Here is a 26,036-nt window from a genome sequence, read left to right on the forward strand (position 1 = left end):
CAGCAGAGACACAGACATGGACGGGCCGAGAAGACGCCTCCCTATACCTGCTGGGGGCGCTATGGCAGGATTAGCTCACATTGGCAAATGCTGCCTTGCAGTCCTGCTGCTTGGGCTCTGTTCTGCAGACAGAGAGGGCCTTCAGTCTCCAGGGCAGTGGTTCTCAACCTAGTTACCATTGTAGGCCACACGTGGGCCACATCCACACAATCTATATACTACCTGTATGGCAGGGAGGATGTCACATGGGCCACAGCTGTGTGCTGACTGGGCCGCAGGTTGAGAACCACTGCTCCAGCGGCTGGTGGTGGGGCCTGTCTCACCAGCACTGCCTTTGCTGGATATTGAAAGGCAAACCCTTTTCGAATGCAGATGCTGGTGAAAAGGTCCCACGTTGCTGAGAGCCGTAGAGAGAGAAACCCTCCATGGTCAGGACAGGTACTGCACGGGCAGCCTCCCCTTCCCTGCTCTTGGTCTGCTTCGCAGGGGTAGATACCGACCGATCCCTACTGATATGTGCCAGATCTGTGACTAAGAGGCGAAAGGCCCCCATCCATCCAGATATGTTGCAAAGGAGATGCGTGTCACTTCCCAGCTCTGCGACGCGCCGGGGATTTCCGCTGGACAGGGTCTGAACAAGATTCTCGAGGCCTGAAAAGCCCCAGCACCTAAATAGACTGAGGCAATTACTGAGCCTGTGAGTTAAATGTCAATTCCTTTAATCAGATCACTCAGAAAAACAAAGTCCGAGAAGCAGCTGAGCTGGTCGCTAGCCCTGACTGTAACAAAGGGGCCTTGTTGGAAGAGATTCAAACCCAGATTAATGCATCACAAGGCAGCCGGCCACTGGAGTCTGGAGCAGAGAAATGCCAGAGAGCTTGGCGAGCGCTTTGAGAGAGGCTCCGTATGGAAGGGAGCCTGTTTACACCTCCTGCTCCGGCTCTCTGTGCCCTGGGCCTGTATTAAAACTAAGGCCAGGCAGGAGAGACCGAAAGGGCACATGCATAACAAACAAAACACAGGAGGCGCTCGTCTGCTTAGTCCCCCTTTGAAGTTGCAACTGTCCCTAATTCCACAGCCACGGGATGCGGAGTCGGTCAGGGTCCCCCCTACCCTGCCCCCACTGCCTCAACCTGAGCTGCTGCTGACCTCCGAAGCAACACGCCGGTTCCACACCAATTGTTCTTTAAACAAAAGGAAGAGGAACACAGGAAGTAGAATACGGTTCCGCAGACAGATGGCCTGTCAGAGTTTTTGTAACGCAGTAGTTTCCTTTAAACAGTGACAAGAAACTCCCTCCCACCTTTTTTTAAACTCAAGCATCTGTTTGCACTGATCATAGAATATTATACAGCAGCGTGTGCTGTAAGAAAAATTAGACATTTCCCCGTGCCCAAATCCAAACTCTTACCTGACGTATTTGGACAGCGGAGGCTTCAAAGTGTGAGTGGTTGACATCCCTGAGGAAATATAGCGGTCTCGTCTTCTTTCAATGCGACGCACGTTTACGAAGTCCCTACGAAAATAAAGGGGAAAGCAACTGCTCTGGGGTCTGCATGGGAGCTTTAGGATGCACAGACATGGAAGGCCCAACATTCAATCTAAGCCCTATGGCAAAGGTGTGGTGAAAATATTTTAACATGGAGACACTATGTACATTTATGGTTATTAAAGGGACAGACCAGGGATTTAGTGACTCGGACAGAGGCTTGGAGCCAAGACTCCTGGTTCTTGTCCTGGCTTGGCTATCAATTTTGGCATAGGACCTTGGGCAAGTCATTACACTACATACTATATTACCCACCCATAGGGCAGGTTAGAAGTGCCCTCTTGGACCCATTGTACGTTTCGTGCATAAGATGATGGTTGGCCTGGAGCTCCCTCACACAAAATCTCTTTGACGTGTTCTAGGTGCTTGTTTGACTAGGCATCGGAGTGGAATAAACTCACCTGGGTGACACTACACCCCCTGCAGATCCTGCTGCAACATCGTAGGAGATAATGGTGTTATCTTCAACCCGCTGTAAGATCTGAGTGAAAGAAGGACAGAATAAGAGAGGTTTCCCCTCACCTGCCTGTGGATCCGTACATGCCAACAGCTAGGAATAAGGAGCCTCCCTCAAAATTGCTCATGGATCCAAAACAAGTGAAGAGCCTTTAGCAGCAGATCTGACGAATACAGGCCTTGGAGAGTCCAGCATTAGTATGACCACGTTTGCCTTCTGTCTAGCGAGCAGGCATTTCCTTCGCATCCTGGACACAGCAACTGCCTAGGATGAGTAAGTGCCTCCAAGCCAGGGCAGCAAGAACGACCTTGGCTCTGCGCCTCGGCCCGCTCCCTGGGGCTTTTGGTGCAACTAGCTACTTCGGCACGTTCCGACTGCCTGGATGAGCAATGCATCGGGATTACACATGCAGCCAACCCAGCTCCTGCAGGGCCAGGTGCTGCATGCAGCAGGCTCTGTGCTGGGAAGTTCCAGCCCCAAAGGGTTATTAAAATGCCATCTCCACAAAGCACTTACCTGGCAAGCCGCCACCGTTTTATTCCACAGGATCATCCTCTCAGGTTGGAGAATCACCTCCTGGTAGACTGTTTCAGCAGAACACTGCATGAAGGCCTGAGAAAAGGACGAGACAGTTAACAGTTTGCCCCAGTTGCCTTCCCTGGGGCGTGTATTCAACAGCACAAGATAAAGATCATTAGGGACAACCAATGGAGTGAAACAAGTGCTCATGAGAAGCGCTAGCAGAACTACTGGCTGCAGCCAGAGAGGAATAGCATACTTCCATCCTGAACAGAACAATCCCTGCTATTCCACCCCTGGGCTACTCCGGCGTCTACCGCTTATACCGAAGCGGGCAGCTGTTTCAGGTGGTTCACGGAAGGCTACTAAGTGCGTCAGCAAAAATGAAGCACTCGCATTCATCTGCAGCCTCGGGTGGGTCTTTAGAGGCAGAGGGATAATGCAGTAACATGGGGTCACCCAGATCTCCGGTCATTAAGAGTCTTTTCATGTGCAGTTCTTGCAAGTGTGGCAACGTACGTACTGACACAAAGAGAAGTCACCACAGCAATGGGCCTTCATTGAGAGATTGCTTATAGCCAAGCCACTACAGTGAGTCACTTTCCAACATCTGTTAATGCCCGATCGCATCTGAAGTGGGATCAACCCTGATCTTGCTGGACAGGCAGTCGCTATCTTCTTGTAGTCCTGGAAGCTGGGGATGGAACAGGATTCTTTGGTCACCTGGTCCATCTATCTGCCATTGGATGCCAGTGTATTTGTGGGGGGTTGGATTGGTCTAGTTTTGGATGGCAAGCCTGGGTGTTATCCGGGCAGTAGAACAGAGCTCAGTGCAAGAATGCAGCGGAGTTGTATCACCGAAAGTCCCACCAGCCAGTGGAATGGGCTTTACAATGCCACGTGTTGCAGTTTGACCCGTATAGCGGTAGCCACAGAACAGCACGAGTGTCCAGCTGTGCCGGGGCATTAAGCAGTTACTACACATGGGTTATGCCCCTACAACAAAGCTGCACCTTACCAAGCCAGGAGGTAGAGGCCATAGGTCCTTACCTTCAAAATAAAGGTCTTGCCGTGGAAAGGAATTTCAATGGTGTAAACAACATCGCCAAACTCCTGTGCAAGAGACAGTCAAGTCACACTTCACATGCACAATACTTTACGCGCCTGTAAGACCTTTCACCCCAGGATCTCCAAGCACATTTTAGACTTGTGTCACTAGCCACAACAGGCAGTCCCGCTGCCATCACTAGAGTCAGCACTGAAACGCAACTCCCTCCATGGCGGGACCTTTTAAAAAGTACAGCTTGACTCTGTGCAGCAAGTTTAGGACAGGAAGTGAAGACTGTCTCCAGCTGCATTTTAACACACTTCCAAAAATCCATGTGGATAGATGGCTGCAGACAGAATGCAACACGCTGTGGCATAAGCGTGACAAGACACAGAAATGGGATGAATCTGTAGCTCGATGCGTAGCAAAGGGAAGGAGTCTATTGCATGTGACAGCTCCCTTAATGCTGGGCATGGTGTTTTTCAAGATGGCACCACTCAAACCCCAACAAATGCCATTGATCCTTTCCCACTCGGTCAACCGCAGTTCCACACCATAACTGCAATTAAAGGCTAACCACACTCCTCTGCCTGCCTGTGGCTGGGGTGATGGTGGGGGGGGGGGGAAGACTGATGGGTTCCCTCTCCTGTCAAACACGAAGGTAATTGAACGTCTAATTAAATAAGAGGCGATTTACATTTAACTGAACTGGAATAAGATTCCTAATTCAATCATGTCATTGTAACGCTTGTTAATTTTTCCTGGTGTAACCCGGTTCTGAAAGCCCCATCGTTCTGTGCTAACCCCTCTGTGCTTTCTGCAGGCAAAGAGGGGAAATACTTGCATTGTTTTTTTCAAATTTCCAGTTTTCCTCCTGGGCAAGGATTTGATCCACAACCTCCATTGCTTCTTTGCCTTGTTGGACGTATTCCTTCTCCTAGGAGAAAACGCAATCGATTTACTGCTCCCTTCAGTCATGATCCTGAGTGTGCGAACGAGCGATTTTGCATCCTAGTGGCTGGGCAACAGAGGAAGGGACTTTCCACTACTGTGCCTGCTACAGATATCCTCCTTTCATTCGGGGGGCAGAGGCAAGCGTGCTGCACCTAGCAGGCCCAGCTGCGTCTCTCCACAGTTGTGATACCTTTCATCCTGAGAGAGTCCCCCACCATTTTTGCCAGATGAAATGGTACAAAGCACAATGAGATCACTTCTCCTCCCACTGAGCTGCAGCCACCTCTGGGGTGAACCAGCAGCTGCTTTGGAAAGGATGTGAAGAATCTGGTGTCCAAGTGAAACTACAGTGGGACGTTAGGGAGGTAGAAGGCTGTTACCCAAGCTGGAATTTGACAAGATAGTGGAGTCAATACCCCCTTCCTCCGTCAGCAAAGTCACCATGTAACCAGTAAGAGCAAAGGAAACCGGAAGGAGCAGGAAGGACCACAGACGCCTTTAAAAGCCAACTACAGGAGGGGGGTGAAGGGGAAAGTAACTGATGCTGCACATGAGGGGTGACTGGATACTGAATCAGAGCAGTTTTTCCCAGAGCACATGAGCAACATCGCTGGGCTAGGGGAATGATTTGCCCGTGTTTCTTGGCAGCAAGCAACATATTTCGTGACCTTCAGTTCTGAGAGGAGAAGAAGAAAGATTCTGTCCCCTTTCACCCCTCGATTTATTCAGCACCCTGATGGGTACGTGCTGGTGTAATTAGAGGACCCTCATGTCAACATGCATTGGGCAGCTATCAGAGCCAGACACTGAGAGATGCTCGGAACGAACGGTGGCAAAAGTGGGTCTCTAAAATGGCAAGATCACCGCTCCTCCATTTACCTGGGCTGTTAACGCTTTCCTCCCCACACCTTCTTCATCAGACTCGTTGTCCGATCCTAAAGAAAGGTACAGAGTTGGGAGGAAGCCAGAGATCCTGCTGGTATGATTTTATGAAGGGGAGGGCCCACATCGGGTCAGCCCTCCCTCCCACCCCACCCCACTTCACTTCACCCTCCAGATGCACAGATTCATGCAGGATAGTCTGTGTGTTCTCTTACAGGAGCAGCGACAGTGGTTACAATGGGAAATGTGCCAATCCCCCTGCCCCAACGCAGTCCCCTCTGAAAACGCACCAAAGCCACCAGGTGAACACCCTTTTTTGCAGCAAGTTGTGCAGTTCACACTAGCTCTTTGGGTGTCCAGGGTGAGGCCTTTGTTCTTCCCAGAGCAACCTCCGACTGTGCATTTCAAACCCTGTGTCCTGAGGCCTGGAGCTTTGGTTTAAACACAGCTGAGAATGGATTTTGGTAGCACAGGAAAGTCAGGCATCAAATGCAAAGTAAGTGGCTACTTCTCCACCTCCTGACAATCGCTTTCCGATCCCACAGCTGGGCACAAAAGCAGCTACACAACATAACCTTCCCCCGACACTGGAAGCAAAGAGGAGTTCGCAGCACTGTGCTGTAACACTGCTCAAAAGGTCGGTCTAATTAGGCACAGCTCAGCGAGGAACTTTGAGAGGCAATAACAGGGAAAAGGAAACCCAGGGGATCCTGCAAGCGGAACAAGCTGAGAAAGCAACTCAACCCACATACAAAGGTCACCGCATGCCAAGAAGAGGCAAAAACATTCGTCACCTGCAAAGGACTCCGGAGGGGAATAGAACTGCCCGTCAGAGAGGGCTCCGGAATAGAGCAGAGGGCCCCGGGAGGCTGCGGCCTGCGCTGCCAAGTACCCTAGGGAACCAAGAGACACAAAGTGTAAATATATACAGAAGCCAGAGTTTACTCCTAACATTCATCCAGGTTAAGCTACCCCAGTTAACTAACCCTTGGAACACAGCTCTGTACTGGGACCCACGGCCCAGCCTAGAAGGAGCTTTCAATCCCTGTTCCCTCACTTTTCATTTGAGACACAGCACTTTATCTACATGGAGATCAATGAACTCTTTTGCCTGTCAAATCCAAAGGTGATTAAGCGCCTAATTAAATAAAAGCTTTCCCTCGAAGCAATCCAGAACACGCTCTTAATCCAATAGAGGCATTAAACACTTGCTCATTTTTCATCTTAAAACCTCCTCACAAGACCCAAACGTCCTCTGGTTTTTCCCAGCCCATCGATGCATTTGTGATCAAGTCTCACTCGACAAATTCTTCCTGGTTTAGACGCCATTCCCCCCCCCCAAACACACACACACACTGCCCGTTTGGAAGACGAGAGTGAGATGAGAAGCTCCTTTGGAGAGCTACAGGTCAGAGTGGGACCCTGGGCTGAGCAAGTGGGCCTGATTTTCAGTCAGGGTCAGCACCCTCCACTCCCACTCAGGTCCATGGGACCTGTGGGTGCTCAGCACCTTGGAAAAAGTCCTAGCGTTTGAGGCCAGAAGGGCCCATTCGATCATCCAGCCTGAACTCCTATATAGCCCAGGCTGGAGAATTTCAGCCAGTCTCCCCTGTGCTGATCCCAACAACAGGGGGTTGGCTGAAGCATCTCTTCCAGAAGGGCGCACGGTCTTGACTTCAAGAGATGGAGAATCCAACTCTCCCCTTGGGAGATTGTGCCAGTGGCTAATGACCCTCACTGTTAAATGTTAAGGCCTTATTTCTAATTTGAATTGGCCTGACTTTAAACTTCCAACCACTAGTTCTCATTCTGCCGCTCTCCTTTTACGGTAAGGGTCTTTTTAGCAGCTGGGATCGTCTCCCTGGGAAGGCATTTCTATACCATAACCAAGTCAGCCGAGCAACTGATCTCCACAACCTGCGTGGAGATAACTTCTAATCCTGGTTCCCCTTCCCACACACCACCTGGTGACAAGCTGCTGCCAAAGCCCCGGCCGGTTTGTTCGCTCCAGCTGCAAAGAAGGAAAGTGACTTACATCGTTCCTCTTCCGCCTCCTGAGATAGGACTTTAAAATCCAGGAACCAAGTTTCTAGCCAGGCGATAACGAAAGAGACGATGGGAAGTAAGTACCCAAAAGCCCCCTTGGCTAGCAGCTGGGGGAGGAAAAGAAAGCCACAGGGAGTTTACACAAGCTGGGAAGTCACAGCATGAGACAAAACAAAATCTCCCATTAGAGCCCTTGAGAGCAACTGACCTCAGAGAGGATGACCTTCACGATGAGGAAGGCACTGGACACCAGTGTAGTGAACTGGAAAAGGGAAGACAGTTACACAAATCTACATGCCAGCTTCAGTTTAAAGAGAGAAAAAGTCCAATACATCAACAACAGGAAATGGATTCCTTACCGCGATGACCCACCAGTGGCGCAGTTTTAAGAGTGCATAGCCCAGAAGTAACACAGAAAACCGGAAAAAAGCCAAGACCTTTAAAAAATAAAAAAGGCACAGATAAGGAGAGAGTCATTACTATTTCCATTACACTCATGCCAAACTGAACATGCAGGGTGCCGCACAGACAGAGCAAGACACAGTAAGATCTTCAGGGCACGGACTAAATGGTCAAGACAAGAGGTGGGAGGGGAACGAACGGCCCAAGGTCCCTCAGCAGGTCAGTGCAGAGCTAGGCACAGAAACCAGGGCTTCTGAATTCCAGGCCAGTGCCCTATCCGTTAAGCCACCTTGCCGCTATCTTAGAGAGAAATGTCTTTCCCTTTGGCCGTTTAGCATACTTACAAATATATCAAAGAATGAGGTTTTAAACCGGTACTCAATGATTTCGATCTCCAAGTTCTTCTGAATGCCAGGGTTGGTCTGAGGGTTAGAGAGAATGGAAACAGAGAGATGTTGAGTGCAGAGATAAACTGAAGAGGATAAAAATCAGACAGTTCTGTTTAAACATTAGTCAGCTCAAGTTAGGTATCAGGGTTGTCTGCTGAATGCATCAGTGGACTTATCAGCAAATGTTTAGCCATGAATGTATGCAACACTCCACTCCACTTCCATTTCACTGTCTGTTTCACACCCAAGTAACACAGAGCAGGAGCAGCATGTAAATGCATTAAGAAAGTGCTTGAGTACTAGAAAGTATTGAAAAAACACCCACTGATTTAAAAAAACCTCAGACACTGAAAAATAGCTTCCTTAAGAAAACTGCTTTTGTGACTTTTTTCCACTTGGTTCCTGATGCTAACCAAGGACCCCTTGCAATCCCACACCCACGGAATACGCAGCCACTTTGACTTGTAGGATTTCAAACAAACATTTTCTTTTCGGATCCAGTTATTGGAAGTGTGCTCTGAATGGAATTGAAAAAAATAACTGGTTTTCTTAAAGGACCATTGACTAAGAAAGAACTCGGAAGGTTGTATGATTGATGTTGCTTCCACAGAATGTTGTCTACATATATATTCCTTTTCTTTTACAAGTTATTCCATACAAGATCTCCTCAAGACTACTTCAGATCTGTTCTCGGACGCTCTCTCTTAACAGGCATTCAGTCAACTCCCAGCTAAATGTGCTGTGGCTCGAGGCAGACAGGAAAAAAGAAAGCCTGTTCATTCTATATAGGAATGCTATTAATGGTCTAGCATCTATTGTGTCAAAATGACTCTGCTTCAGAGCATAGTTAAGGGCCTGCCAGTGGGATTTTTGTACCACATATCCTATTTTTAGAGACTTGGAACTGTGGCTCATGAGGGACTAGATGGTTCAGGTAATTGGAACCAGCCTTTCACCTTCAGGCTATTGGGTGGAATACAGCCCAGCTGGACTGGAAGTTGTTACAATCTGACAGCTGTTTCATGGTCTATGAGAAACCAGTCGGTGGGTCTTCGTCCATAGCGGACAGCCATTCGCATCCTAAAAGCCGCTGCTGTAACGCGTACCCGTTTGCTGGAGGAGAGGCCAAGGACTGACTAGGCAGCCATCAAAAAGCATTCCCTGTAGATCAGGGCTGGGGCACATCGGAGGAGAGCAGTGGTTCTGCACTGCTGCTGTCATGCGGTATCTGTTTTGTGGCGAAAGGAATTCAGTCTCCAGGGCTGGCAATCCAGCAGGTTTCACAGAGCTGCAGCTTAAAAATTCATTCCACGACTGAATTTGACAAGAGATCTCACCCCCGGAGGGAAGGGATGAGGGCTTTGGGCTAAATTTATTGGAAAAAAATGAAAGTTTAAACAAACATCGCTGCCCTGAACAAACAAAAGAGACTGTTTGGGGAGTTCCTTTAACTCAGAAATGGATGTGCGTGGACAATTCAAGTTTGCAGGTGACTGGTGCACTTAACGAGAACTGAAGGAGTTGTCAATATTGCAACAAGCGAGCGTTTGAGTGTTTTAGAAGCATGAGTCACTGCACAAACCTGGTCATTTTCACAGCAGTGCAAATGAGCCTTCTTAACATTTCCAAACATACAGCTTCTGGGTCAAGGCCCATAGGTTACCAGTTAGTCTCAGTTCAGGGCAACTCACGAGCTAACATAGTTGTGAGCAAAATGGGATCATGAAATATAATTTGGTAGCTTGGACACTAGTTTTATTTCCATGAGTCACATTGCAAATCAAAATACAAGAGACCCCTCCCACCAGCCCCGGAGGAGGGCAATCCCACAGGACCAAGGGGATTCACAAGAGGACAGGAAACCACAAGGGGTTTCTACTGTAACCCATTGGCCCTAGTGGGACACTGGCTGTTAATTTCCTTGCTGCTGCGGTTCCTAGGCAGACCCTCAGTACTACTCACATCATTTCTGGGGGGTGGCGTGAACTGAACTGCCGACTGAGATAAATGGTTAAGTGCAGACTCTGAACGAGGTAAACAGGACATGAAGATAATAGCTGATATGTCCTCAGGGATCCAGTCCTAATAAATAAGGCCAGACCGGTGAGGGCTGCACGTAGAATTGGAGATGCATCTCTGATCATCTCCCTTCTGTTCCTACCAGAACAGGCTAGAACAGCAGCACATGCAGCTTCAAAGCCCAATCGCAAATGTGTGAGCAAGAAGTCTCTCCCTGCAAAACGTGACACCACCATCACCTGGCAGAGGGCAGGGAACAACACAACCCGAGACACAGGCAGTGGCCAGCAAAAAGTCCATCAGTTCCCCTTTACTAAGGGGGACACAGTAGAGGAGGTTGGTCAGAACAGACTGAGCAATGCATGTATCCTCGGGATCTCAAAACAGACTCGTTTCCAGCTGGGATGGAGGCACCAGGCTGTTGGGATGGTGCTTTTCTGACCACTTATTAATATCACAAGCAAGGTCACTGTGATATTCTGTCCCTTGGGGGAGCGCCCTGTAACCCCCATGTTCCTCATTTATATACAATTGTGATCTTGCATATAAACCATGTATAGGTGTCACTAAAACATGCTGTAAGTTGGGGGAATCAGCCAGATATTAGCTCCCCAGAGGCAACAGCAGGGAAAGCGACCCACACCCGAGCGGGGTGTCAAACAACCCATCACCAGCCATTGTCCAGCAAGGGAACTACAATTCAATGACTCACCGGCACGAGACCACACCAGGGGAATTGCTCAACCTTGCCTGGAGACCCAGCAATGCCCCCCAGACATGCCTGGACTTGTGCGTTCCCCAAGCACGTGGGACTGAGGGTATAAAATACAACAGAGCAGGCCCATGATTCGCCTTTCTCCTGCCCCCACCCATGCTGCAAGCAACAAGGACACTGAGAAGACTTAAGCAGAGGAGACTGGCCCAGACATTAAGGGTGAAATCTGTATACTAGGAACTGCAGTATCCAGTGGGTGAGAAAAACTGCTTCATCTAGATGTTACCCAGTCTAACAGGGTTGAGGGTTTAGACTGTGTGCTTATATTTTCTTTTCTTTTGGTAACTGACTCTGACTTTTTGCCTATCACTTAAAATCTATCTCTTGTAGTCAAATTTGTTTTACTGTTTATCTTTACCAGTGAGTTTGTATGAAGTGTGTGGCAAACCTGCTGAGGTTTTCCGAAGGCTGGTGTATATCCACTTTCCATTGATGAAGTGGTGAACCAATTAATAAATTTGCACTGCTTGTCTTGAGCAGTGCAGGACGGTATATTCCTGAGGTGCAAGGCTGGGAGGATTTGGCTGGTGCCTTTTCCTGTGTGATTCATGAGTGGCTCTGGGAGCATTCATGCAATCTAACTGGGTGTTGGGTCTCCATGTGCAGTTGTGCTGAGTGATCCCAGCGCCTGGAGGGGTTGATGCTGGTCTCTAGCAAGGCATTGTGAAAGGAAACCCAGGCTGGAGAGAGTTCAGGGGGCACAGCGGTCCCACAGTCCCAGGCTGCAGCCTGGGGACCCTGTCAGTCACCATGTGCCCAATGGCAAGCCCAGGGAATGGATGAGGATCTCTGTTTGTAACAGCTTTATGGGCCAGATCCTCAACTGGTGGGAAGTGGTGCAGTGCCCTGGAAATCAGCTGAGGACCTGGCCACAGGGTTTTAGAATGGGATGACGGCATCCCAAAACCCAGGGCCGCCCAGAGGGGGGGCAAGTGGGGCAATTTGCCCCAGGCCCTGAGCCCCGCAGGGGCCCCCCACAAGAATACAGTATTCTATAGTATTGCAACTTTTTTTTTAATGGAAGGGGCCCCCGAAATTGCTTTTCCCCAGGCCCCCTGAATCCTCTGGGCGGCCCTGCCAAAACCAACAGGAGAGAGTCATTCACTGCTTCCCCACCAGAAAGGGCCCAGGACTCACATTCAGCTCAATTATCCACAGCAGAGAGACAAACAGCAGGTCAAAGGTGACAAAGAGGCAGAAAGTCCTCCTGACGTCCGAGATGGCTTTCCTCTTCTCCGGGGGGAAGTAATAGTGCGGGGAGAAGCCCTGGCTCTGTGAGAGGGAGGTGCTCATGGACGCAATGGCTGGGAGGCTCCGCTCCAGGTCATGCTGCAAGTCTCTGGACTTGTTCATCCTCGGCTGAAACAACGACGTCCGGCAGCGATCGGGGCAGCATCTGTGAGCTCGTCACCGTATCACCTGCGGGGAAGACGGAGGAGACCTTTAGACACTTAAGGGGATGCTTGGTTTGCTTTACTAGCTGAGAGAATTCTTATTAACTGCCTGGCAGCCCCAAAGGATCCCAAGCTAGGAGACTGACCCCTCCAATATATTCAGCCCACAGAGATGATCAAGGGCACAAATGGGAACCAGCTGCCTCACTGCCTTCTTCACCTCTGAAAATCACCCCCACCCTCAATTCAACAGAATTAATTCCCCCGGCTATAAGCAATGCCGGTAGGGGAGGCCAACATTTGCTCTTTGGTTTATGAGAGCAGGAAGCGTCCTGCCCCGTTTCACACTTGTCCTCCGAGCCTGTCAACATGCGCAGGAACCTCTTTTGCCTCCCTCAGCTTTCTGCCACGCCCCACATTCACACTCGCTTCAGGGGAGTGAGGATGTGCCACAAAAGGGTCTGGTTGAAAGAGAGTCCCGGTGGTCACTAAGTGCAATTTCACTCCAAACTAAATCGGACCATGCTCTCCTGCTCCAGAGCACGCTTCCCCAGCCCAGAAAGCTGGCCTGCTTGCTTCTTTGACCGCAGAATTTTAGCCTTTGCCACCGACGCGATCAGGGTGGCATGGCCTTGGGGAAAGACGCGCATGAGATGTTTTTGCAGAGGCAGAGCGATGGGCAAGGGGTCCTTTAATATAGGATTCCAGGAACAATCCCAAGCCACCCAGCTGTGGTGGAACAAGTCAGTCTAGTGGGGATGGATGGTCCTCAAGGACTAACCGTTCCACACGGCTCTTGGATATTCACGTTACTTTGCGCCATTCACAGAAGCATGGCCCGTGTTTAAGTCGTGTAGCGGAGCCGCTCCCTGTGTGCCCGAGTCAGAGCTGCGGACTACACAGACGCTTTTTTCAAAACTCCTGTTAGAACTGCAAAGTGAGGTGGATTTTATTCTGCCTCCTGTATTGACTACCGACAGATCTGACTGCAGCATCTTTATTGCTGCACGTAGACTAAAGGAGAGAGAGAACAGCTGCATTTTCACACCCAGAGAAAGCTGGCGGTGCTGGGCATTCAGAATAGACCTGTAAGCAGAGCAAGTTTGATCAGGAAGGCATTAGGCTGCCCTACAACACCTGGTTTAAAGGCACTTGCGACCTGTTGCACTTCATCATTTTTTCCCTTCTCTGTGGTCAACAGGAAAATGCCATGTTGCAATCACGTAAAGAACCGGGTTTAACCTGGGCAGGTACCGGCATCCTGCTCCCTAAAAAATACTGAGGTGCGGCAATTCACGAATGCTGGATATGACTGGTCAGTGAGATCGTCACTCTCGTCCCACAGTGGGTTTTTAGAATTTCCTGGGTGACTGCTTGATAGGGAGCTGTGGGAAGAGCAGACAGAAAGCAATGCAATAGATCTAGATAAGAACACCCCAGTGCGCAGGCACAAGACAGCGAGCTGTTGGCTTCAAAGAGCCTGTCTCCAAGGAAGCTGCAAGTCTGGTTTTGCCCAAGCGAGGAGCCTGGAGAGCAAGAGAAAAGAGTTTTAAAGTCCATTTTAAGGGGAGTCACTTGTCAACAGCTATGTATGGAGACAGGCTGCCAGAGAGAGGACGCAGAGGGAGTTTGAAGCGGCTGGACCCTCCCACTTCCAGGGAATAGCCAGCCTCGGGGTAGACTTGGACACGATGTTTTCTCTCAAATGCTTTTGTTCTAATTTACTTTTTGCCACAAGGCGGCTTTCTGGTCACCGCATTAGCCACAGTCACTGCTTGCGGGGGGAAAAGACGGCAGGGCCTGAGCCTACGACTTGGTCTACACTACAGAGTTAGGTCGCTGCTTACGTCGACCTAATTATGCCAGCGTCCACACTACAGCCTTGCTTCCGCCGATGTAAGTGCCCTGCTGCACCGATAGAATAACTCCACTGCCACGCGATGCGTAGGGCTTATGTTGGTGTCGTTAGGGCGACGCCCTGTCTGTGTAGACACTGTGGGTTACTTATATCGGCTGTTCCTGTCATTCTTGTCAATTTCATGGCTCCCCACTGGAGCCTGGCTCCCCGCTCTCAGCCGGGCTACGCCCACCTGGCTCCCTGCTCCCCACAGGCTCCCCGTTCCCAGCCGGGCTACGCCCACCTGGCTCCCCACAGACTCCCCGCTCCCAGCCGGGCTACGCCCACCTGGCTCCCTGCTCCCCACAGGCTCCCCGCTCCCAGCCAGGCTACGCCCACCTGGCTCCCTGCTCCCCACAGGCTCCCAGCCGGGCTATGCCCACCTGGCTCCCCACAGACTCCCCGCTCCCAGCCGGGCTACGCCCACCTGGCTCCCTGCTCCCCACAGGCTCCCCGCTCCCAGCCAGGCTACGCCCACCTGGCTCCCTGCTCCCCACAGGCTCCCCGCTCCCAGCCGGGCTACGCCCACCTGGCTCCCTGCTCCCCACAGGCTCCCCACTCCCAGCCGGGCTACGCCCACCTGGCTCCCCACAGACTCCCCGCTCCCAGCCGGGCTACGCCCACCTGGCTCCCTGCTCCCCACAGGCTCCTCGCTCCCAGCCAGGCTACACCCAGCCGGCTCCCCACAGACTCCCCACTCCCAGCCGGGCTATGCCCACCTGGCTCCCTGCTCCCCACAGGCTCCCCGCTCCCAGCCGGGCTACGCCCACCTGGCTCCCTGCTCCCCCACAGGCTCCCCGCTCCCAGCCAGGCTACACCGAGCCGGCTCCCCACAGACTCCCCGCTCCCAGCCGGGCTACGCCCACCCGGCTCCCCACAGGCTCCCCGCTCCGAGCCGGGCTCCTGGCAGTGGGGAGCCGGGAGCTTGGGGGGCAGCCGGGCTCCTGGCAGTGTGGAGTTTCTAGGCTAGACATGCCCTAAGTGTGATATTCTGAGGCCATCACCGTTAGTACCATGGGCCTGCAATCCAGAGCCTGGTCTGAGAGTGGGAGAGCCAGGTGATACCACCCCGAGCCGGGTGACGGCTCAAGGCCTGCGAGTGGGTGCACCTGATGAGACCAGGACAGCTCAGAGGTGCAGTTTGCACAGTAACTGTGACAGGTATCTTAACATGGTTCAAATGTGTTTTTTCCTGTCCATATATGCAAGAAGCCGCCATGTTCTAACACTGATGGTGCTCCACCACATTCCCCAGCTGTGTGGATCATTGTAGGACAGGAAGGGCCAGAGAGGGAATAAACACAGAGCCCTACAAGTCATTTTTACAGTCACGTTTCTGACAATAGCAGCACTTTAGAAGAGAGATGTCACTTTATATAAACAGTAATAACAAGCCCTTCCACTGCTACGAGTGATGGGGAAGAGTCTAACTGAAAAAAGTTGAGACATCTGTGAGTGCTAAATAATACATTGACACGTACACAGTGCCCCGTTCTCGACATTAGAGGGTCATTGTGTTCTCAGCTAGAACAACACTTTGCACTTACAGTCCTCTGCAACTTCCAAGTACTTTGAAGTCATCCATCAATTCCTCACAGCCGCCGCCCCCTAACCAGATACATAAATAGCGGTACCCCCTTTTTTACAGCTGGGGATAACTTGCCCAAGATCACACGCAACCAGGACTAAGAGTTCAGAAATTCCTGGTTCCCATACCATGCTCTGTCTAAAATAGCTCACTGCCTTTCTAGAGAAAGCCAAAAGAGACCGTTACTTTGTGGATTTTTTTTTTTTTTTTGAAGACTTGACCTGCTGCAAGACCAACACACTGATTAAGAACATGTGAGAAAACTAGCGATAGTCCACTTGTCCTTCGACGTGCAAAGAGCAAGTCGAATTTTGATTTGAACCCGGCTAGAAACAGACCTGAGGGAAAGAGGACTTTTTGTTTCTAAGCAATTCTAAAGAGATGAATTCCAAAGCCCAGGGATAAGCACAGGTTACAGAACTGCAGAATTCTGATAAGCAAGTGAGTTTAGAATCTCATTAGAAGGTCTGATGTGATGCATTTCTTTTCTGGGTGCTCCCAACACAGGCCTGTCCCCACTAGACAGGGATGGAGTTTGGAGAGGGAACAGCAGCATACCAGAGGGTTTTTTTTGTTTGTTTGTTTTTTTACACAAGCTCTCTTCTGTGTGAAAGATTAATTATGGAGCATCCGAGCGCTCCATTACGTATTTATATATTCTCTGAAGTCTCTTTTTTTGTAGCAGGATGTCAGCTCAATCCAGGGGAGAGACAGACACTTGGTTTTATGGTGCTGCTCAGGGGGTGATGCTCGACTTCCAGGCAAGACAGGGTTTGAGAAAGAGCAGCAGAGAGAAGAGAAACAGCACTGGCTGCCTTGAGAAATTCCATGGGCAATGATAAGACTCAGAAAAGGCACCAGGAAGCTAGAATGTCCTATTGACACTTTTCTGATTCAAAAAGCAGCGGTAACATTATTAACATCTTTAAGGAGGAGAGTTGGGTTTTTTTCTTACTCCTCAGAGTTCGTGTTTCAAGCACGGGCCATACACTGGGATAATTCACTAACCAACTTTGTCCTCTCTGATGAGGAAGTGTTTCTAGTGATTTGAGCAGGAATTTGGGAGACAGGAGGCTCCTGCATCAAACATGAAGTACTTAATTTTCAAGGCCTTTAATGACCTATCCCATCATCTTTCATTCTCTGATCGAGATATTGACTCCTACCTCCAATGGGCAAACAGCAGCCTCTATCGCCCACTTGTTAGATTTTCAAACAAGTGCCTTCTTGCTTTCCCCCATGCTGCCCCTCACTGTCAGCATCCACAAACCTACTTCACTATCCGCCTGCAAATCCCTCCATAAGCTGAGACCACTGCCTGTCCTTCCAATCAATATTGTCTTATTGTCTCCTTGTGCTCCCGCTTCTGTCTCCATCCCCCTGTTGTTTCTCATCTCATACTTAAATTGTCGGCTCCTTGGGACAGACACCTTCTTTGTTCTGTGTCTGTACAGTGCTTAGCACAATGGGGTTCCAGTCCACAACTGGGGCTCCTCGGTGCTACTGCATACCGATAATAAAAACCCAGCTCCGCCACGGACTGTGTGGCCCTGGGTGAGTCACTTAGGGAAGCTGAGATAGGTATTGTGCCCCTTGTACAGATATAAACTACCTCACACAGCTGTATTGCAAGAATTACCTGGTGTTTGTATGGTACTGCTCCAGGAGATGCCAAGAACTCAAAGATAATAGTTACACTGCAAGTGAAAGGGGACCTGCCTCACCCTAGCCAGCAGCAGATCAATATCCACCTCATAAAGACACCTCAGGATTCAGTGAGATTGGCAGTGGCTGTTCATCTGTTTGAGAAGTCCAAGCCTGGAAGAGCAGACGGCGCTGCAGGTCAGGGTTGAGAGACACTCGCCTAGCACCTGTCCACACTACTCTGGGATCTCGCCAGCCCCTCCCTTTAGTCAGTTGCGAGTAGGCCCAAGAATCTGAACTTGTCAACATACTTTTCAAGTATCAGATAAAGGTGAAGAGAACACCAAATGCAAACAACACACTGCCTTTCACGCAGATCTGCCCTACAAGGCCCGACGTGCTAACACACACAGATGTTCTGACCCAAAAGGGACACCTGTGTCAAAACACTGCAGGGACTTGTGTGGTTAGGTCATATCCTATGCACTGCACATAGAGACACTTCAGGCCTACCCTGTCAACATCCAATTGGACTGCCTGGCTTCTGCTGATTTAAGTAATAAGCTTCCCATTAGCACGTGTTTGCATGTTAATTACATCTTGCAATAAGAAGACTCTTTGCCTCTCACTCCCTAGACTTCCTATTACTGATGTGTCTTCTCAGCTCATAAAACGGCTTTAACAACTAATTCTCAAGTCACCTCCTTTGATAGTTGCAGATTTTACACCAAATACTGTATCAGAAGACAAACTGCCTCAAGAGATTATTAGACTTGGATCCTTTCAAAGAGATGAACTACAGAGGATTTACAAGAAGTTTTAAAAAAAAAGTAGTCCTGGATTCCCTAGAGAATAGACATGTTTTTAAATGTAACCACCACTGCACTCCCTAATAAAGGGGAGAAATCCACATTGCACATTTCTCTGTTTCTTTGCCAGAGTGACATAGCATCGACAGCTCAGATCTCGCTCTCTCTCAGGATCGCAGAGAGGTAATTTTGTTAACACACAGCAATTACATTTTTGATCATAACAATAATTAGCACTTACACACCACTTTACAAATGTTAATTAATGTTCAACACCCCAGAAGGCAGGTACAGATTATCTACTGAATACACTTTCCCCTGGTGCTGGAATCTTATAAAATTTGGGGCGTGATTTTGAAAGCAAACTTTTGCAGCTTCTCTTTAAAGTCTTTCAGGACAAATTAGCATCTGTACCAATGCTTCTGAAGGTTACCGCCTGGGTCATATTATGTATTTGTTTCTGGAAGCTCCCACAAAATGCTAGGGCAAGGGTAGGCAACCTATGGCATGCGTGCCGAAGGCGGCACGTGAGCGGACTTTCAGTGGCACTAACACTGCCTGGGTCTTGGCCACCGGTCCGGGGGGGCTCTGCATTTTAATTTAATTTGAAATGAAGCTTCTTAAACATTTTAAAAACCTTATTTACTTTACATACAACAATAGTTTAGTTCTATATTATAGACTTATAGAAAGAGACCTTTTAAAAACGTTAAAATGTGTGACTAGCATGCGAAACCTTAAATTAGAGTGAATAAATGAAGGCTCGGCACACCACTTCTGAAAGGTTGCCGTCCCCTGTGCTAGGGCCTGTCCCAAAGAGCTAACATTGTAAAGGGAGAGAACAAAGACAAGGCTGGAGGGAGGGAGGAGAAAAGTGAATAGCAAAGTAGCAAGGTAGTAATCTGGTTCTTGACTCCATTCTGATAACACAAAGTTTTACTTTTAACACAAGCTTTGGGCGGGGGCTTATCCATAGAAACAGCCTCTCAAAATCCTTTACGAACTCCGCTATTAACAGCGGGATTGTTACTTGAAGAGGTGGGCTTGTGAACTAGCTGAAGAAGGGTGCTCCACGCCTGGGGGGGAAACAGTTGCGGAGATGTTTGTAGAAGTGCAACACAAGAAATCCTTCCGCCCGCTTCCCCGAAGAGCATCCCTATTAGAAGGGTGAGCTGGGAGCAGGGCTGGGCATAAGTATATTGGTGCCCCACACAATATTATTTTGGTGCCCTCTCACCTCTGCTTCCCTTAGGAATCCAAGCACATGCTTTCCATGGGGCACCTTCAATCCTTCTTGCTCAAAAGGTGCTCTCCCACGGCATAGCTGATTGCCCATTGCAAAGACAGCTTCTTTCTGTAGCAGAATCCTTCCTACAGAGCGGTGCCGTCCAGTCTATGCCTAAATCCTCCCCCACAGCTGGCCGCCTGACCTCAGAATTTGAAGGGGAAGCAGTGATCCTGCTTCATGCTCCATGCCACAATGCTGCTGAAGGGCCAGTGCCTCAGACCCCTTGATCCTGGTTCATCTCATGAAAGCCCTGCCTGGGAGGGACCAAAGGGCAAGAAGGCCACATACCAGCAGCACAGGTGGAGGGTGCGCTTGTGCTGTATTTAACCCCGGATGGTTTTTGGTACCTCACCTGAGTGCTACCCTGCAGAAACAGCTCTTCCCTTCCCCTGAAAGGCAGATCCCCACAAACTGCCACTACCCTCCACCCCACCCCACGAGACGGAACAAGGGAGAGCTTGGTATTGCAGCCAGCTCTGACCCAGGGACATGCATCTTCTTTGGGAGTCAAACGAGACTCCTTAGTCCCCCCAGAGCAGGGATGGCTACTCGGGGATTGAGGACCCCACCTCTCTACTTCATGCTGCACAATTCCAACCCCGTCACGTCCCAACTGAACCAGACTGTGTATCTGACTGTACAACGCTCAACTCTTCGAGTCCTTATTCCCTGCTCTCGCTCCCCCCCAGGAATAGGGTGAAGCCTCCTCATGGAGCAGGCCTGACACTAATCAAAGGGGGATTTGTTTGATGGGCTTCATTTCCCCCTTCCCAGTTAAGATCTTTGCTCAGACCTGGATGTAGACAGGCCCCTAGTTTCTCCAACCCCACCCCCTCCGGCAGCAGTCACAATCCCAGAGATCCGAGGAATTGCTGTCAGAGTTCTAGCGACGACACACTCCTTACCACGAGGCTTGGTTTCCACCGGCGACTCTCCTTCCCCTACCCAGCGAGATGTTCCGTCACTGAACCAGATGCCCCCCGTGGGGCATTACAGCCATGTGACTTAACAGTCATCAAGTATTTGGTGTTACAAGAGGAGATTAACGCGCGTCCTCCCCCACAAGCAGGAGAGCAGTGAACTTTAAGCCACTTTATCTCTGGAGCGTCTTTCGCTAGACGCCAGACAACACGCAGGGCAGCAGGAAGACCAGACAAGGAATTCTCAACTCGAGAATTCACTCTTGGTCAGAGGGCTGTTCTAAAGCAATGCACTTGGGGTTACTCAGTCACACGGCGGTGACTCAACGGCGGCACTGCCGAAGGACAGGCCAGCCTCCTCTCCTTCCTTCACACCCCGACTTCCTCCTGCTACCACTCGAAACTGACAAGGCATCAGCAGTCTTCCTAACAGTCCTGGGTACGTTAGGAAACTGAACCCAAACCGCAATTTGGATCCAAACGCAGACATCTGAGTGGGGGGTTCGAGCCCGAGTTCTCATTCAGGACCATGCAGCACATGGATACTCAGACCTCAGTGGGTCAGGAGCCAAATTAATGATCAACTTTACCCAAAAGAGCCACAGCTGTGTGAATTCATTATTTACTAGTTAGATATATTATATATTTTCTCGCAGTAAAATGACTGACCAAGTATGATTATTTTAGCAACTACGCTTGGTTAGCAGCATAGTAAAAGCATCCTGATTGGTTAATAATTAAATCACACGGGGTTTTAATATGTGCTGCAAAGGGGAGACACATTAAAGAGCCACCTGCGGCCGCGAGGCTCAGTCGGAGTATCCCGGATCTAGCAGAATGATGGGGTAACCCCGTTTTCTGGCATTTAATCTCACTGCCCACCAGAGCCGTCCTCCAAAGCCCTGTGTTCTCTGAGCCAGGCAGCCTACTCATCCTGACGGGCTGAGCAGCCCTCTCCTTTCCCAGGGGCAGAACAATCTGCACAGCGCATGCGGTGTGACTCACCATCCCTGCCAGCGCTTAGGGCAGCCCCCTCCTGCCTCGGGAGTGCCACTGCATTCTGGCTAGGTCACTGTTGTGCGTGCCCGAGGCCATCCAGAGCAGGGCAAAGAATGGCAACTGGCTTTAAAAGGGCCGGGCTAACCGCAGAGAGCCACTATAAAGACAGACAGCACCTCTCAACCGTACTCTGCGACCAGGGGATCAAAAGAGCCTCCCCCCTCCAAAGCCTTGTGGTTCACCCCATTTTTCCAACATCCCTTGAAACCTATAGAAAAATCAGGATCACACCTTGCAGCCATATCTAGGTTCCTTCCTTATTCAAAACGACAGTAGCCTGTCTGCATCCAATTTGCAGACTCCACCACTCGAGCGAACACCCCCCCAGTGCAGCCGCCTCATTAGCCCTTCACACTATCAAAACAATTTTCAGAACCCTTCAGTGGCAACTTAATTGTTCGAGCCTCTGATTCACACCAACTCCATTGTGCTCTCTGATCATAGCAACTTTGAGTCCGGGGTGGGGGGTTTACGCTTCTTCCCTTCCCTCCTCCCCAGCTCCCCTGGAGTTTACCGTCTGACACGACCACTTCCCTCCCATCCCTGCGCCTACAAGTCAGCAGAAAAAACACCCTGCCTAAATATTCAGGAAGGCTGATTTCCATGCCACTGCAGATCAGCTGCGAACCTCCAGCGTGCAGACTGGCAACTCAAGGTCTCACGACTGTGCGATGAAATCTCAAGGTCTGATGTAATTAATCACTGTTTTTATTAACGATCACCAGCAGCTGCCAGCTTGAGTTTAGAGACCGACCTTAATGAGGAGACTCTCAGGGCCTCAAGATTAGAATTAAACATGCAACCGATCAAGTTTATCTGAAAGTAGGTTTAGGAAACATAAGATTTGCTATTAGGCCATTACTCCATTAAGTTTCTGGCCTCCGGCAGTGACCAATATCGGATGCTTTTAAAGGAAATAAAATTCACCTCATATCCACAAACTACTCCTAGCATTAAGGGGCTCACGGGTGGAGAACTGTCATGACCCCCTCAGGCCCCACAGTAGCACTTCAGATGTTACTATGCAGTCGTGGATAAAATCCAGTTTGCCACTAGCTTCCTGGAATTGTGACTGCCACAGGCTGATTACATTCCATGCGAAGTAGCATTTCCTTTTATTTCATCTAAATTTAATCTGCCACTAATTTTACCAAGAGACCACTTATTCACTCAAGGGCTTGGGTTCAGTTTGTATGCTGCTCAGAAGAGGGAACTGTGGATGTATTTGTCTACGAAGTTTCATGCACTCAACAGCAAGTGCATCAATAATAAAGTACACAGTATAAAGAGACTGATCGGATTTCACTGTACTTTTAACCGGAGATTTATTTAAAGTTACAAAATCCCCTCTCGCTTGCGTCACTTGTGGCTGTGTGATCACCTTTCCCTAGGTGCTCAGATCGGATGGTGATCCGTGTGACCCAAACGCTTAGAAAGATTCAGATTTATAAACACATGAGGAACTTCACACTGATCAGTACAAAGTTCTTCTAGACTGTAACCAGCGTTACTGTAGGGTGGGGAGAGTTGCAACAGTCTTCGCAAAGTTAGGGCACTTTGTTTGCTCATGCAGCTGCGGCCAGGGCCAAAGCACACCTTTGAATCTTTGCTTTCAAGCAGACCAACAAGAAGCATGCCGCATTGTATGCGCTTTCAGATCAATGCAGCGCTCCAAGACACACAGCAGCATTTTCCTCACGCCATAAAGTTTTACAGCCCCCAAGTTTGGACAATACTCGTAGCAGCACCCAGTGAAAAAATCATTAGCAGCAATGGCAAAAGCAGACGTATCCAACACTTCTGCTGTGCAGGGATCCCAGGGCTGAAGTAGAAGGGGCGAGATATATCAGCAGAGGTTGTGGGAGGAAAGCAGTATTGGAAAGCAGGGACACTACCAGGCAGGTTGGACAGGCAGACCCCTGAAAGTCCTGCCCTCCAGCCTTGTCCTTAGCTTGAAAAGTAAGGGCAGCTACAATGCAAGAACAGGAAAGTGGAGAATCATAGAGGCTCTGAGGTGATGACTACACATCATGTTGGAAAACGTTAACTAACAAGCTTTTAAACATGACTTAGTAGCTAATGGAGACAGGACAACTTAGGGTTAATCACAACGTCCTCATTAAGGACAATATTGCATTGATTAATAGGATAAACATTTCCTACCATGAGTCATTCTCCTGGTGTAAACATAGTCAGATCCCTGTGAAATGCCCTCCTACCCCCAGAAAAGAGAAACAATAGTAGTATTTAGACTTTAAAAAAAATAGCACCAAGAAAAAACAAAAACAAAGACCTAATTCTGACAAGCTGCCCAGCAAAGGCAGTGTTTGGATCACTCATTTCTCTGCATAGATCAGGGTTTCAATATGTTTTGCAACACAAGCCTCTAAAAATAGAATATTCCACTACTATATAAGCACCAGCCTTTCATGTTACATGTTATAGATGAGTGACTACCACATAGCTTTATCGACACTGGAAGTCACAGCAAGCTCTAGGGATGTTCTTCCCTTATTCCTTCTGGTATGTGTTGTTAAAGAGATAGAGCGGGGGTCTGCAAGCCAGGAACTGAGTTCTGGTCCCAGCTCTATCAGTAATTTGGCATGACTTTAAGCAAATCACTTCATCTCTCTATGCATTACTTTCCCCATCTGCAGGCAGGAGAAGATACCACTTCCCAGCAAGGGTTGAGAGGCTTAACTAGTTAATATTTATAATAGCACCTTGAGGTCTTTGGATGGAAGCACAAGGTGGCATTAGGAAACATTGCTACAGCTTTTAGCTCGACATCTCTCTGTCTCTGGATGCTTCTAATAAATGTTTACTGTCTACAGAGCGCACTCTCCTCTCCTCACTGCTAGGTCGACTCGCCTGTTTATTATCACTATTGCCAAAAAAACAGATCAGATAGTTTTAAGCCACTTAAATGTAATGGTGCCCTTGGCGAATTAGTGCATAAAGCAGCTTTGGAAGGATTTGATTTAAATCAGAAAATCATTGGTAATCATCCATTTCTCCCTCACCCAAACATCAAATTCCATTGCCAATCAAGATATACAGCGAGAACACTAAACCACAGCTCTGCTACTCTTCTAGACAACTGGTGTCCCTTATTTGCTCTCAGTTTTATCTATTAATCAATGACTAATGTGAAATATGATCAAGTGTGATTTTACTCATTGGATCTACCTATCTTTAGCACGGGGTGGGCAAACTACGGCCCGCGGGCCACAAGTGGCCCATCAGACCATTTAATCCAGCCCTCAGCTCCTGCTGGGGAGCGGGGTCTGGGGCTTGCACTGCTCCTGCACTCCAGCCAGGGAGTGGGGTGTGGGGTCTGGGGCTTGCCCCGCTCCGTGTGGCTCCCAGGAAGCAGCCAGCATGACCCCGCTTCGGCTCCTACGTAGTATGTGCCGGCATGGCCAGGCCACTCTGTGTGCTGCCCCATCCACAGGCACCACCCCCACAGCTCCCATTGGCCATGGTTCCTAGCCAATGGGAGCTGCAGGGGTGGCGCCTGCGGACGGGGCAGCGTGCAGAGCCGCCTGGCCGCACCTCGTAGCTGGAGGGGGGGACATGCTTCTGGGAGCTGCTTGCGATAAGTGCCGCCCGGAGCCTGCGCACCTGAGCCTCCCAACGCCCTAATCCCCTGCCACAGACCTGATCCCCCTCCCACCCTTCAAATCCCTCAATCCAGCCCAGAGCCCCCTCTTGTGCCCCAAGCCCCTCATCCCTAGCACCATCCCCAGCCAGACCCCTCACCACCACCATCATCACCCCAGGCTCCAACAGCCTGCCCCACCCTTGATCCCCCTCCTGCCCTCTGAACCCACTGGTCTCAGCCCAGAGCCCCCTCTTGCACCTAGAGCCCACAGCCCCTGCCAGACCCCTCAGACCCCTGCCCCGTACCCCAACCCCCTGCCCTGATCCCCCTCCTGCCCTCCAAACCCCTCGATCCCAGCCTGGAGCCCCCTCCTACTTCCCAAATCCCTCATCCCCAGCCCCCCCTGAACCCTCACCCCCCTGCTGTACCCCAACCCAGAGCCCCCTCCCGTACCCTGAACACCTCATTTCTGGCCTCACTCCCTCCCGCACCCCTACCTCCAATTTTGTGAGCATTCATGGCCCGCCATACAATTTCCATACCCCGATGTGGCCCTCAGGCCAAGAAGTTTGCCCTCCCCTGCTTTAGCATGTTGCAACCCTTTCCCCAGGCCCTTCACCTGCTTTGTTGAGCCAGACTATAGGCACTTTGGGGCAGGGACTTTACTTACTCTTAACTACGTTAGTATTATTTCTTCTTTGTAATCCTGTCGCATCTAGAGACCCCAACCAATGCAGAAGGATGATCTAAGGCAGTGGTTCCCAAACTGGGGTTCGGGAACCCCTGGGGGTTC

General features: G+C 49.9%; 1 protein-coding gene across 4 annotated transcripts in view; it reads right to left on the reverse strand.

Annotated features, from left to right (window-relative positions):
- Positions 1–26,036, reverse strand: part of STARD3 (StAR related lipid transfer domain containing 3) — a 32,862-nt gene that overhangs the window by 4,216 nt on the left and 2,610 nt on the right. For 2 of the 4 annotated variants that reach the window (XM_005301814.5, XM_065577524.1), the window contains 12 exons: positions 12,178–12,459; positions 8,202–8,279; positions 7,815–7,892; positions 7,664–7,717; positions 7,445–7,562; positions 6,204–6,302; positions 5,407–5,462; positions 4,418–4,510; positions 3,576–3,638; positions 2,523–2,618; positions 1,951–2,030; positions 1,412–1,516 (listed from right to left, as the gene is read on the reverse strand). In XM_005301814.5, the coding sequence (XP_005301871.1) occupies positions 1,412–1,516; positions 1,951–2,030; positions 2,523–2,618; positions 3,576–3,638; positions 4,418–4,510; positions 5,407–5,462; positions 6,204–6,302; positions 7,445–7,562; positions 7,664–7,717; positions 7,815–7,892; positions 8,202–8,279; positions 12,178–12,393 (1,136 nt within the window). In that variant the 5' untranslated portion in view covers positions 12,394–12,459. Of the gene's footprint in view, positions 1–1,411; positions 1,517–1,950; positions 2,031–2,522; positions 2,619–3,575; positions 3,639–4,417; positions 4,511–5,406; positions 5,463–6,203; positions 6,303–7,444; positions 7,563–7,663; positions 7,718–7,814; positions 7,893–8,201; positions 8,280–12,177; positions 12,460–20,565; positions 20,909–26,036 lie in introns of those variants that run through there. The other 2 variants (XM_024100686.3, XM_065577525.1) reach the window with 2 other exon arrangements.

This window comes from Chrysemys picta, chromosome 24 (assembly GCF_011386835.1).
Source record: "Chrysemys picta bellii isolate R12L10 chromosome 24, ASM1138683v2, whole genome shotgun sequence".
Taxonomy (NCBI): Eukaryota; Metazoa; Chordata; order Testudines; family Emydidae; genus Chrysemys; species Chrysemys picta.